The 13,293-nt window shown below is 63.3% G+C and overlaps 1 protein-coding gene across 2 annotated transcripts; it reads right to left on the bottom strand.

Annotated features, from left to right (window-relative positions):
• Positions 1–1,201: 1,201 nt before the first annotated feature.
• Positions 1,202–12,706, bottom strand: SIPA1 (signal-induced proliferation-associated 1). 2 transcript variants are annotated; one of them, XM_055415520.2, is made up of 16 exons: positions 12,609–12,706; positions 9,446–10,217; positions 8,738–8,865; positions 8,475–8,651; positions 6,323–6,497; positions 5,510–5,613; positions 5,119–5,276; positions 4,423–5,032; positions 3,874–4,148; positions 2,679–2,897; positions 2,465–2,576; positions 2,257–2,365; positions 2,058–2,159; positions 1,895–1,949; positions 1,629–1,707; positions 1,202–1,537 (listed from the first exon to the last, which is right to left on the bottom strand). In XM_055415520.2, the coding sequence occupies exons 2-16, from the start codon at positions 10,119–10,121 to the stop codon at positions 1,391–1,393; spliced, it is 3,126 nt and encodes a 1,041-aa protein (XP_055271495.2). In that variant the 5' UTR covers positions 10,122–10,217; positions 12,609–12,706; the 3' UTR covers positions 1,202–1,390. The 2 variants fall into 2 exon arrangements, with proteins under 2 accessions (XP_055271495.2, XP_055271496.2); XM_055415521.2 differs by lacking the exon at positions 12,609–12,706 and adding an exon at positions 12,373–12,546.
• Between the last annotated feature and the right edge of the window lie 587 nt (positions 12,707–13,293).

The raw sequence follows: 13,293 nt of genomic DNA on the forward strand, positions 1-13,293 counted from the left end.
TGGTCCTGGCAAATGTGCCCCGTTCTCCCCATCCCCAAGGCTAGCCCCTAGTTTAAGCTACCACTATACCCACTGGGGCTGCAACTACAGCCGCCTTCCTGGCTATACCTTCCCTCTGGGGCTCTGACACCCAAATCTCATCACCCTCCCTTTGAACATCTACCCAACACATCACCAGACCCCAGTTTTCTGCAAATTCACAGCCAGGGAGTAACCAGAGCCTTCCACCCTTGCCTGTGAGGGCTCCCCACTAGAGTCCACCAGGTGAGAGCTGGGACCCAGTGCTGGGAACCCCAGTGCCCCCATTCACAGCCCTTTCTGATTCAGCTCCAGCCTCCTTGACCCTCAGTCCCTGCAAAGGCCAATTCCAGTCCAGTAGGCCCCTAACTGGCCCTACCCAGGATACCCTTGACTTTTCTTATCTCGTGAACACAACAGTGAACCTCTGAAACTCACATTACCTCCTCCTGATCCTCTGACCCTGTTTCTCAGAGCCTGGCTCATCCGGCCAAAGCCTAAGTCAGTGTCGTGGGTCTCAGCAGGGCTGGACAAGGCATGTGATGCTGGGCAAGTCAGTGCCCTGTCTAGGCCTCAGATCCCGAAAACAGAGTTTAGACACAATCCAAGTTTGGACCTGCTGATGCCGCTCATGGGAAAGAGCCCAGCCTGGTGAGGAACAAGGGGTCAGAGGCTGGTGAGGAGGAAAGTGAGTTGGAGACACGAAAACATCTCCCAGGCAGCTAAGGCAGAGAAGCTCCTACTTCTGGAACTGGGCCCTGCAAGATCTGGCCCGGTGACTGAGGAGTGCCAGGCTTGGGGGCTCAGGGTCTGCAGAGAGGAGAGGACTTCCTGTACTGAGGGCAGGGCCTTTAAAGGGGGGCATGGTCGGCACCTTCCCTCCCCTGCCCAGCAGGTCCACTCTCTGTCTCTGATCTCAGCCCCTCGGGTTTGGTTCCAGGGCAAGGGCCTGGCTCCTACAGTTAAGCAGAATCGGTACAGTGTGGCGACTTGCTTCCCCACAGACCAAATAAATGTTTGTGGGACAGAAGACAAGGAATGGCCTAGCCTGAGAACCCCCCCTCTGTTTGTGGTAGCCCAACTATGAACCAATGTCCCCAGGGCTTCCCTAACCAGTCCCGGGAGCTTGGCCGGAGCCTATGGGAGCAAAACCCCTTCCCCCATCACGTTATGAACACCTGTGTAGACACAAAGAGAAGTGGCTTCTTTATTCCCTGAAGTCCCCTTATCTCCACAGAATATTTACAAACGGGCGGGCGGGGTGAGGGCAGCTGAGGCCGGGGACGGGGCAGTGCTAAGATGCGCCTCGCGCGGGAGAGTTCCTGAGGAGGGCCCGGGGGCCCTGAGCGGCGGGCAGTTCCAGCAAACGGGCTCAGGCCAGGTCGGTGGCGGGGGAGCCCAGCCGCTTGGAGGCCAAGAGCAGGCGGGCGGCTGCGTTCTCCGACTCGGCCTGCAGCCGCCGGTTGTTGTGCCGCAGGCTCCGCACCTCCTCCTCCAGGGCCGCCCTGTCTGCCTTCTCCTGAGGGGTGGGGGAGGCAGGAGTCAGGGGGGCTGGGCCCCCAGCCCCATTCCCGGGGCAACCCCGTGAGTCCCCGCGGCCACCGTGTCACCTTCTGCAGGTCGTCCTGCAGCTTCCGCAGCATGGACTCCAGGTGAGAGACCTTCTCGGACAGGCTCCCGGGTTCTGGCCTGCGGACGTGGAAGTCAGGACTCAGGGGGACCAGGGCCAGGGGTGGCACCACGGGCTGGTACCCAGACCCACCCATGTGAGAGGGGCCCAGCCGCCGTCTTCTGCCTCAGGCGTGGAGAGCGTCCCTCTAATGTGTGGGCACGAACACTGGGCACAGGGAGAGGGGGAGGGCGGTGGGAGGCTTACTCAGCATCAGACTTCGGGGTTCCCTTGGTGTCTCCGCTCTCGGGGATGGGCTGTCCTGTGAGGACAGAGGGACCGTCCGGGCAGGTAAAGCGAGAGAGCCCCACTCTGGCTCCCGCGCCCCTGATTCCCACCCCCCACCCCCAGAGCACCCTGGTGGCCTCACCCTCCCGTGAGAGTGACTCCAGGATGGTGTTGCAAGTGGAGGCGATCTCCGAGATGGACTGCCACTCGTCTTCCAGGGTCTCGCTGCCCGCCTCGGACATGACTGTGGGCAGCAAGGGTGGGCTCAGCCAGGGAAGCACAGGCCAGACCCCTTCCCACTCTGCTCCTAGACCCCCACGCCACCCTCACTCCAGACTCACTTTTGCTGATAGAGTTCCTCAGAGACAAGGTTCGTGGCAAAAAGGAGGCCCTCAGCTCTGGGGCCGGTTCGTCCTTGTCCTCAAAGCCACCGGGGCTGCCTGGCCTGTCCTGGGGTGGGGGGCAGAAGTGGGTATAGATAGGGGATGGCCACCATGACCACTGCACCCAGCCCCGCTTGTGGGGCTCCAGAGCCTTACTTCCGCTTACCTGAGCGGGGGGTGTCTCCCTGCCCGCACTGGGTGCTGCCGGCTTGGCCGTGGTGGCGAGGAGGAGGTCCGGGGTGGTGTTGGGCAGGACTGGGGCCTCGTCAGACAGGGAGCTGAGAGGGCAGGGACAGCTCAGCACTGGGAGCTGCGCCCGCCCGTGGCCGCTGTTTGTAGACGCCTCCTGGGCTGCAGGAGAGGGGAGGCCGAGGGGGTACCTGCAGGGTGACGGCGGGTTCTGGCTGTGCAGGAACTCAGTCCTCTCCTCTGCCAGGTCCCCAGGCCCTGGAGGACCACCGCTGTCATTCAGGCACACTTGCAGCAGCTGCTTTGTGTCGGGCAGTAGGGCCTCGGCGGGGGCCTCATCCTGCACCAGCTCTGCAGCCCCCCGCCGGCTGGGCTCCTGCAGAGACAGCGTGTACAGCTCCGAGAAGCTCCTGCGGGGGGAAGGGGGGTCAGGCGGGGTGTCCAGCACCACCAGCCCCACTCCCAGCTGTGCTGGAGGCTCTCTTCCAGGAGGAGAGCACTCCCAGCTGCCTAACAACAGTGAAAGATGTCTGCCTGGCTGCTGGCCATTGTTCCCGCGGGCATGTGTGTGCGTGTGTGCTCAGTCACTTCAGTCATGTCCGCCTCTTTGCGACCCCATGGGCTGTATGTAGCCCACCAGGCTTCTCTGTCCATGGGACCTCAGTTCAAATCACAGAGCTGCCCGTGTGTATCTTGAGCAAATCACTCTATGTCAGCTTTTCCAACCGTGAAGTGGAGACGATACTACTGATCTCCTGTCTTGCTGTGAGGGTTTAAATAACGTGGGAAAACCATTCAGTGTAGAGATCCAGAAAGTACTGCCTGGGCACAAATCCAGCCTCTTGGCTTTTTTTGTGTTTTAGCAGATGTGCCTGTTTCTGGAGTACTGAACACTAAGGATTGGTTTTTACGATCTTAAATGGTTGGGAAAAAAAAACACAAAAAGAATGTATCAATGGCATGTGAAAGTCACATAAAATTCAAACGTTGGAGTCCACACTCATCATTTAGGTGACATCTGTGGAGGCGTTTGAGCACCTGTGAGAGCTGAGCACCTGCAGCAAGGGCCAGATAGCCCAGAAAACCTGAAGTATTTTCCCTCTCTCTCTTTACAGGAGAAGCCAGCATGTCCCTGCTTTAAAGAAGCAGGTAGTCAATAGTGTGTGTGAAGGTGTCTGTGAGAAAGCTAGTGGGGGCTGCACTTCGATATTTCCCGCAGTGAAGACAGTGCTTAATTAGCTTCCTTCTACCCATAGGGAACGTGAGGTTCTCTAAGGGAAAGGCCTCCACGTAAGGTTCCTGTCACCAGTGGGACACAGTAGGCATAAGCGACGCGGTGGCCAAGCCGCCCGGTCCTCCCACCGCCCTGCGTCCCGGCGCCCTAACCTGCGGGGCCGGCCGCTGTCGTCGGGGGGCAGGACGGTGACGCAGACCTTGGGCGCCGAGCGCAGCAGCTGGGCAGCGCCCTCGGGGCCGAGGCTGGGCAGCGTCTGGCCGCACACGCGCAGCAGGCGCGCCCCAGGCCGCAGCCCCGTCGTCTCCGCGAACGTGAAGCGCTCCACGTGCGTGATGAAGCCGGCGGCGTCCACCTCGAAGCCCAGGCGGCCTTGGCCGTCGCGGGGCAGCGCCAGCTCGCGGGTCTCGCAGCCGCGGCTCACCAGCTGGGGCGGGGCGGGGCGTGAGCGGCGCTGCCGGAGGACGCGAGGCCCCAGCGCCAGCCCCGGAACGTCCCAGATCCCACGGACCCTTTCCCAGCCCCCCACCCCTGGGGCGGGCATTAGCAACCACCCCGCGTTCCAGTACCAGCTCTGCCCGGCTCCCGGACTGGGTGTGCCCCCGCCACTCCGACTCTCCTTTTCGCAGGAGGCGGCGGAAACTAGAGGTCCCAAAGCAGGCTCCTCCCTACCGCGCCCCGAACTTAATCCCGAGCCTCACCTGCAGGCGCGCTACGACCTCGCCAACGGCTTGGCCAGCGGGCCCGTCGAACCGCAGCGTGATCGCCTCCCCGCGGCCGTAGTACAGGTCGAGCCGCTGCTCGGAGAAGGTCCAGGCCAGCACGTCGCGACAGGCGCAGTTGAAGACTACCCGGCCATCGCGCGGCGCCACCAGCACCAGCGCCTCGGCCGAGATGCCCAGCAGGCAGGGCACCTCGGCGCCGTCGGGGCCGCCCGCCTCGGCTCCCGCCGCGCCCCGCGCCCCGGGCGCCGCGCGCACGCCCCACACCAGCGCACCTGCCGCCTGCAGCTCAGCGCCTGGGCCCCGGGGGGCTGCCCGCCGTCTCCCGCCCAGGGAAGGCAGGCCGAAGCGCGACGCAGAGTCCAGCGACGTGGTGGTCACCTCGTTGGTGGCCAGGTCCTGCAGGTACTGCTGGCGTGTGCGCGTGGCCATGGCGTGGAACTGGCGTGCGTGGCCTGCCGCCTGCTCGCCATTGAGCGCCTTGGCCAGCAGGAGAGCCCGGAAGTCGGCGTTGGCCGCGAAGGGACCTCCACCAGGCGGCAGAGCTGGCCCGAAGGGCGGCGTGTCCTGGGTGCGGCTCACGGCCACCCTATGGGGAGGGAGGCCGTAGTCAGGGGCAAAGGGAGGGTCCAAGAAGAGGCACCCTTGGTAGAACTGGAACCCCGGGGCGCCCACCTGTAGGAGGTGTGCGGAGTGCAGGGCGCCTCGGCCCGCACCACTAGGAATATGTGCTGGAAGTGCGAGCGGATGGTGGTGGGGCAGAAGGGCTTGCTGCCTGGTTCCTGGAACACGATGGTCACAATGTCGTTGCCGATGTGGCGCTTCCGCAGTAGCTGAGGGGTTAGGAGGAGGGGCATGTGAGCAGGGCTTCCCCACTTTCCTGCTCATTCAAGCCAGGCAGAGCCTGGGCACCTGTGGCCCCTACCAGCCTCCCGGTGCAGGCCTGGGGTGTCTGTCTTTGGGGAGTCACACTAGCTGGGAGGGAGAAGCTGGGGGTCAGCACAGCTCAGGCCAAGGTCCCGCCCACGCAGCACCCCTCCCTGGTTCCCCAGAGACCCCGTCATACCTGCTGCTGGTTATTGGGGGTGTACGGCAGCATCGTGGATACATGGAACATGATCTCATGGTCCTGGTACGTGGTGTAGAGGGAGTGCGTGCCTGTGGAATCCGCTGTGGCCGGGGAGTTGGGGACACCGAGGGAAAGCAAGGGGAATCTGGGTGGCTTGGACTGCCGTCCCTGCCTACAGGCTGGAGCCTCTGTCCTCCCCAGCCAGCAGGTGGACAACTCCTTCCCACCACCAGCCAAGGTCCATGCCATGAGCTCCAAGGGCCTCAGCCTGATGCTCCACTTTCCCCTCCCCCTCCCCCTCCCTCCCACCACAGGATCCAGCCTGGGGTTGGGATGCTGAGACAGAATGAAGACAGAAAGGAGAATCGGCCTGCTAAGAGAGGCGGGGGCGGATGTCCCAGGAGAGGACAGATGTTGGCCTAGGCACCAGCATGTGCGGAGCAGCTGAGAGAGGAAGGCAGGCAGGAGGTCACCTCCCAGGAACCCTGGGACTTTTCCAACACAACAGGCTGGGGCTGGGCTGGGGCTGTGTTTGGTGGGGGTGGGGGTGCCCACAAACCCCCATGGCCCAGCTCCGGCAGTGGGGCACCAGGGCTTTGGGGGACAGTCCCAGCCCCTTCTCCCAGCCTTCGCAATCCCGATGCATGTCCTCGGCCTGCCCGGAGAACTCTCCACCCCCGGCCCCAGCTCTCAGACAAGATGGGACAGAAGAAAAGTGAGCCTGCAGCTAGTTCTTGCCAAGGCAGCCTGCCCTTCAGTGCGGGTCTCCGCCCACCCCACCCCACCCCACCCTGACCCCCTGGGCCTCACTTTTGGTGTCCAGCTGGGCCCGGTAGCTCTCAAAGCCTTTGAGCCGCACCACGTCGCCCAGCAGGGTGAGGAACTGCATGAAGGCGGGTCCTGCCTCCTGGTTGTTGTACATCTCCTCCTCCGAGCCCTGGCCCGCCCGGCAGTACAGGATGCCCACCTTGCGCTGGAAGCTCAGCTGCCGGGGGAGGACACAGGCAGAAGGCTCAGGCCTCAGTCTCCCAGCAACCCCCCGGGGACCTTGGGGCACAGATGGGACACTGGCCTGGGGGTGGGACTGCCTCTGCCCTCTAAGCCACGACCCTATCAAGTGGGTTCGGTCTCTCCTGCTCAGGAGGGCAAGGTGGGAAGGAACCGGGAGGTGGCTGGTTCTCATGGGACCACAGAGGACATGCTTCACGGAAAGGAACCTGCACAGAGGGTGCTTGATCCCAATCAGCGTTCACACAGTCATCCTCCTTAGCCCAAGGTCAGCCTGTCTTCCCTCTGTGGAGTCCCAGGCACCGCGACCCCAGCCTCTGGAGCCCCGCACCACCTCTCACCCTCTGCTCCCCAGTTCCTCTGGCTCCTTCGCGTCTGGGCTTAACTGCACAGCTCTTGACGCCCTGCCACTGTGCCAACAAGCCCAGGGCCCTCCAGCTCCGGCCTCCCTTCTTCACAGTAAGCCTGGCTACACCCACAGTCCGCACTTTCACCCCTCCTAACCCCTAGAGCCCCACACCTCCACCCCAACTTTTAAACCCCGAGCCCCTCTTAATGACCACAGGCATGGCCTCACCCTGGCATACTCTCACCGTAGTTGGTACTTGGGACAACAGGAACTTCACTTGGCCTGTGACCCCAGGGACCGTCCCCTTCGTGTCTGGGCCTCTTCTCCACTCCTGGTCTTTGCCCTCGGTGGCCGAAGCAGCCATCTCCATGGACGACACCCCCATCTCGGCCTCCAGCACAGCCCCTTTCCCGGCTGCAGCTGCACGGATGTCCTTCTAGCACCTGGCACCTCACCCCCTCCCTGTGACTCTTCCCTCCCGCCCATCCTCCAGGGTCCTGGCTACACAAAAATACCACTCTCAGGGGCCAAGAAGGAGGAGAACCTCACAATACCCCCACCAGCCACTCTCCCGAGACTACTGCCTCTTCACCTCTGCCATTGTCACCACCAGGCCTGGCTTGGACGACTGCAACAGCCTTCGGCCTGGCCTCCAGTCTAGCCCCCACATCTTTCACGGCTCCACAGCATCCTCAGGACCAAAGGCCAGCCTTTGCCACCCTGTCCCCCCTAGCCCCCCTCCAGCCACACTGAACTGCCCACAGGGCCCTGATGCAACAGTTCTTAGTCTCTAAGCTTCACCCAGGTTGTTCCTTCTGCCCAGAACATGCCTGCCCTTCCTGGTTTGAGCTCTTGCATTTCCTCCATGATGCTAACCTCCTGGCCAAGAAAGGCAGTCAGCACTACCCTGGTGCCCCACGGAGCCCTCAGCATCCCCCTTTCACTATTATCCTGCTCATCATTATCCATGATTCTCTGTGGGTCTCTCCCCCACCTGGCTGTGAGCTACTCGAGGACAGAACCTGATCTAGACAAGTCTCCAGCATCCAGTCTGGAGCCTGGTACCAAGGGATGAGGAAATGTTTGTTGAGTGACTGACAGACTGAATGACCAAGGAGGAAAGTCAGGGCCAGTGGGTAGTAACTTTCGGCACACGGTAGGGAAGGACTTCCAGCTAGCTTGAGTGGGCCCACAGTGGAAGGAGCGAGCGCCCCAAACTAGCAAGAGACCCAGCAGGGCCTTGCAGGGCAAACTGACAAAGAATGGGAGAGACTCGCAAGAAGAGGGAGTGCTGATCAGACAGTGCTCCTCAGCTGACAGGCACATGGGAATTATCTTGGGATCTCTTCACATGCAGGGCCTGAGTCAGGAGGTCTGGGGTAGGACCCAGAACCTGCCTTTCTAACAAGCCCCCAGGTGATGTGGATGCTGCTCGTCTTGAGAGGCAAGTTTCCAGATGATCTCTCATGCCCTCCTTTTGAAAAGCTAGCTCTCCTGGGGTCCCCGTCCAGCTCAGGATCAGGGTCAAGGCTGGGTGGCTAGGAGCAGGGCAGACTGGGTTCAGACCAGGTCGAGCTCTATGACAGGGGTGCCCTGCCCACTCACCACTTGCTCGTCCAGCGTGAGCAGTGTGCGAGGCACCTTGGGTGAAGCTGAGCCCAGGCGCAGGCAGGTGGGGCTCAGCCGCGGTGCCACATGCTCTAGGAGCTTCCTCGGGGACAGGCCTCGGGGGGGCCCCGGTGGCAGCGCATCCTCTGAGATGGTGCCTCGAAGGGTCCGGAGCTAAGGACGGGATGTAGAGGCGCTCAGGATACACGCAGGCGGCTCCAGAGGCAATCCGTGGCCTGCTCCCCATGACCCCGGCCCACCTGCGTGGTCCGCACAATGACACGGTAGCTGTGCAGAGTGCCCCCTCCGCTGCTCTCCTTCTCCTCCCGCCGCAGGCTCACTGCCACCGGGCCCAGCGCCTCATCCAGTCCGAAGAAGTTCTGGTGTTCTGCCGGGAGCAGGAGGTGGATGACCAGCCTCGCCCCTCAGCAGTCCCACCCTTGCTCAACCACACCCATCACCAAGTCCCCCTCCCAGGTCCCATCACACTAGCTCAGATCGTCCCCTCCTCAGCCCTGCCCACATTCTACCAAGCCAAATCCTGACTCCTGTCCGCACCTATTATACACTTGGGCCCTAAGCCTCGCCCGTATATCTCGCCCCAGATCCAGGGGGTCATGCCTCCCTGCTCCAGAGCCTAGATCCTGCATGGCCTTGCCCAGCATGTCCATATTCTTCCCCAGAATATCCGGGGCTCTCCCGTGTGAACACTGATGATGACAAGGTGCCCAGGTGCAGGGGTTCAGATTTCCGCTCCCAGCAATGGCCCTCGGAAATCTCTCCCCAGCCCAGAGGAGTACGATGAACCCAACAGAGGCAGAGGAACATGTCTGGGTATGAGGGGAGGGCTGGCCTGGCCACAGGGAGGTGGTTAGAGCTGGGCAGCCTTGACCCAGAGACAGAGCCCGACCCTTTACATAGCCAGGGACTCGACAGAAAAAGGACAGCGCGCTGCAGGTGACTCTCACCTTTGCCGTAGAAGTACTTGCGGTAGTAGCCGGCGCCCAGGTCTGCGTGCTCCAGGCTGTAGGCGGAGGTTCGGTTCTGAGGCTCCTCCAGGACGGACACGGCCGCGTTGGGCAGTGACGGGGGCACAGGTGGAGACACCGGTCCCCCCAGGCCCAGCTCGCCTTCGCCCCCGAGCTCGCTCACAAAGCCAGGCGCCTCGAGCAGCAGGTCCGAGCTGGCAGTCTGGTCCTGAGCCGTGGCTGGGGTCCCAGAGCTGGCCTCCGCTTGCGCCCCTGGTCCCCGGGGCCTCGGAGACCAGTCAAAGAGCAGGCTCTGCACGTCGTAGTGGGCGAAGAAGTGCGGCTCAGGCACCGGCGGGAACTCAGGCTCCGGCTCCTCGGCTGGCAGCCCCAGCAGTGCCAGCGGGTCAGAGAAGAAGCGGGCCGGGGGCGCGGCGGGGCGGCTGGCCTCCTCGTGGCTGTGGGCGCGGGCGCGAGGACTGGCCGGTGTTGGGGGCCGGGCCTCGCCCGCATCGCTGCCGCTGCGCACAAGCGGGCCCCGGGTTGGCCTGGGCTCGAAGGTGTGGGGCGTCAGCGGGGGCCGCGCTGGCTGGCGCAGCTTGCGGGCGAAGAGGTCATCGGTGGGCGCAGGGGCCGGGCCCCGCCGAGGGCTCCCCACGCCACCGCCGGCCCACATGGGCGCGCCTCGGACCTGGGGACCTGGCTCTCCGGGTGCCGGGCCGCATTGGCGGGCGTGGGTGGTTGGTGCCCAGCCGGCAGGCCGGTTCCTGCCCTGAGGGAGGAGTGGGCTGCTGAGAGGGGCCTGGGGCGAAAACAGGAACCCAGCCCCCAGCCTGGTCCTCCCCACGCGGGTTGGCTTCCGGCCCCCTCCGCGACCATCAAAGCCGCTTCCGCTTTCCTGGCCACTTCCTCGTCTGCCTGGGCCTGAGGTTTCAGCCCCCTCCTCCAGCTCAGCGCAGGGCAGGGCCAGGGGCTGGGCTGTGGCGACCTTGGCCCTGAGGGTCTGGGAGCCCCAGGCCGCCCTGGGGACGCCAGGGTTCCCCAGCTCCCACTCACACACCTTGGCTGTGGTCTGGGCCCAGGGTGAGGGTCCCCACCAAGACCTGGCCCAACCAGGCAGACGATTTGTCTACAATGGGACGGGAAACCCATGGGGCCACTGGTGTCTGGGTCCTGCCCACTTGACAAAGGGAGGACGTCCTGTCCCCAGAGACCTTCCTCCCTGCTCCTCCCACTTCCTCCAGGATCCCAGAGGAACTAAGCACCCAGCGGCTGGGTCTCAATGCCCTGGCCCTCACCGCCTCAATACCTCAAGGACGCAGGGGTTCCCAGGGGGCAGTGGCAGGTCAGCAGGGACAGCAAGAGGACTTCCTTCAGTGCAGGAAGTGGCCCCAGCTCTGGGCCCAGCCCTCTGTCCGGCCCCACATCCTGAGGAAGGTGCTGGGGTCACACCAGCTCAGTCATGGGACCTCAGTCACCCCAACCTGATGGACAGGTGTGGGCTCACCCTCCTGCAGGCTTCTGTGGCCCTGCCTGGGGGAAGGGGAGGGAGTCCTGGTGAACAGGCCCCTCTGCTGGACCCATGGGGACTTTGGCCTACCTGGCCACATTGAGGCTGACAGGGCATTCTGAACCCCACATGACAATCAAACCGAGGTCTCCATAAGGGACTGCTCTTGCCCAAAGCAACTCTGTATCAGCTAGGATTTGAACCTGGGCCTGTCAGTCTGCAGGGCCTAAGCAATGCTGTACCTCCCCACTCCGAGCTCTGTGTGAGTAGGTGTGGGGCAAGTGGGGGGCTGGGCTAAGGCTTGAGGTCTCACAGGATGTACGAGTGAGACACCGAAGGCCCCAGGGACCTGCTAAGTGCGGAAACGTGTCGAGACCAGGGGCAGGTGTAAAGAAAGGGTGGTGTGAGAACATGAGGTGGCCACCCTCAGATGAGCCCAGGATGGAGTGGGCGGCTGGGGCAGGGCTGTGGGTGACCCACTCGGGGTGCAGGCACCTGCTGGCGGGTTTTCATGCGTCAGCTAGGGCTCCGTGGGGCTGGGCTGGGAGGGGGTGGGGGCAGATGCTCTGTACCCCTCAGCTAGAGCTCCAGAAGCCAGCAAGGGCAGGACTCCAAGAGCTCAGAGTACCTCCTCCCTTAGCTTCTCCTAGGACAAAGTTCTTGATGCTGATCCTGAGCCTCTGTTCTCTCATCTCCAAAATGGAGTTAATTAACCCTTCCTATCCCTTCCCAACCCTGCCAGAAGATTGCAAGCAAAGGGAAGCGAGCGAAGCTGGCCACGTGTTAAGCGTATGGTGGCAGATGCAGGCCCTGGCTCCATGGGCCAAGATCCGGGGCCTGGGCTGTGGTGTGAGTGTGTGTGTGAAGTGTGTGTGATGGGGTTGGAGGGGACATGAGGCAGGGGTCTGTGCAGGCCCCCGCTCAGTGCAGGTCGAGCTCTGTGTATCTGTGTGTGCACAGCTGGGGGCTGCTTCTTGCTCTGGCCCAGAGCCGGCTGGGCTTTGGCCCTGCCTTGAGGGGTGTTCTCCGGCTCTGCCCCCCACCCGGCAGCTTCACACAGGGTCCATTGAGGCCAGGACATTCCTTGTGGCCTGTGTCACTGGCGAGGAGGGGGCCAGCCCGCTCCCACAGATCCGGAAGGCCTGGCTGCCCCAGGAGGCTCTGGACGCTTCCCAGCACATCTGGAGGTCATGACACCATTTCTGCTGCCAGGGGGCGCGACAGATGTTTCCTCCCAGGCCAGGCGCGGGACAGGGGGGCGGGCGGTGTGCAAAAGTTGGGTCGGAGGCCGCCCCGAGAGAGGGGGAGCCCCAGAACAGGGGGTGCCCGGCACACACCCAGCACACAGCCAGCAGGCAGCTGGACAGTCGCCAGGTCCTCTGAGAGGAGCCGGGAACCGCCGCATCCACTCACTCACCCGCCACAGGCTGGGCTGGTCTGTCCACGCAAAGTAGGTGGGGGCGGCACCAGTCAGAGACAGGGGACTGGACGTGCTGACTTGGGACTAGAGCCCAGTGGGAGGTTGGGAGGGTGCAGGCGGCGAACTCGGCGAGGACCCCCTACCACCCACACACCATCCTGGCTGACCGGCAGGCCACCTCCTCCCCTGTCCGGCCCGACACAGCGCCGCCTCTCCCCCGCTCCCGCCGGTACCTCTGGGGCTCCCGCCCGGCCGCCTCCTCCGGCGCTGGGGTCCCGCTGCCTGCTCTCCAGCGGCGGCTCGGGGCGCCGGCTCCGCCTGGGGGCGGGGCCACGCCGGGGGCGGGGCCGGGGAGGAGGGGCGGGGCCGGCCCGGGAGTCCTCCGCGGCGGGAAGCGCAGCGGGCGGGGACTCTAGGCCAGGCCGCGGTCAGCGCGGAGCGCAGGAGAAGCGCCTGCCCTGAGCCGAGCCAGGCCCGGCCCGGCAAGCTGTGAAACTGTCGGGCCTCCAGCCCTTGGCCGAGAAACCGGGACAGGTGTACCGGCCTCCCAAACCAACTTGGGGGCTGGATCGGGACGCAGAGACCAAGTGCTCAGGAAGTGCCACCATTCATGACTACTTTTAAGCGCTGCTCTACACACGCTGTCTCGTGTATTCTTAAAAGGCCTTAGACAGGTGTCATCTCTTATTTACAACTGGAGAAACTGAGACTCAGAGAAAGGCTCTGGCCAAGGGTCAGGTTGAGAATTGCAGGAACCTGCCACTGGAGCTAGAAATCTTTGAACGTTTTGGCGTGAGAAACAACTGCACACTTAAAGTCAAAGTTTAAAAAGGGAACAGGCTTGTGGCAAAGAGGATCCAGTCCTACTTGAGCCCCACCCTGGTCTAACCTTGACCTCAGAACCCAGCCCTACAGCCT

Source organism: Moschus berezovskii, chromosome 25 (genome assembly GCF_049115385.1).
Source record: "Moschus berezovskii isolate FMDL1 chromosome 25, NW_MosBer_1.0, whole genome shotgun sequence".
NCBI classification, from domain to species: Eukaryota; Metazoa; Chordata; class Mammalia; order Artiodactyla; family Moschidae; genus Moschus; species Moschus berezovskii.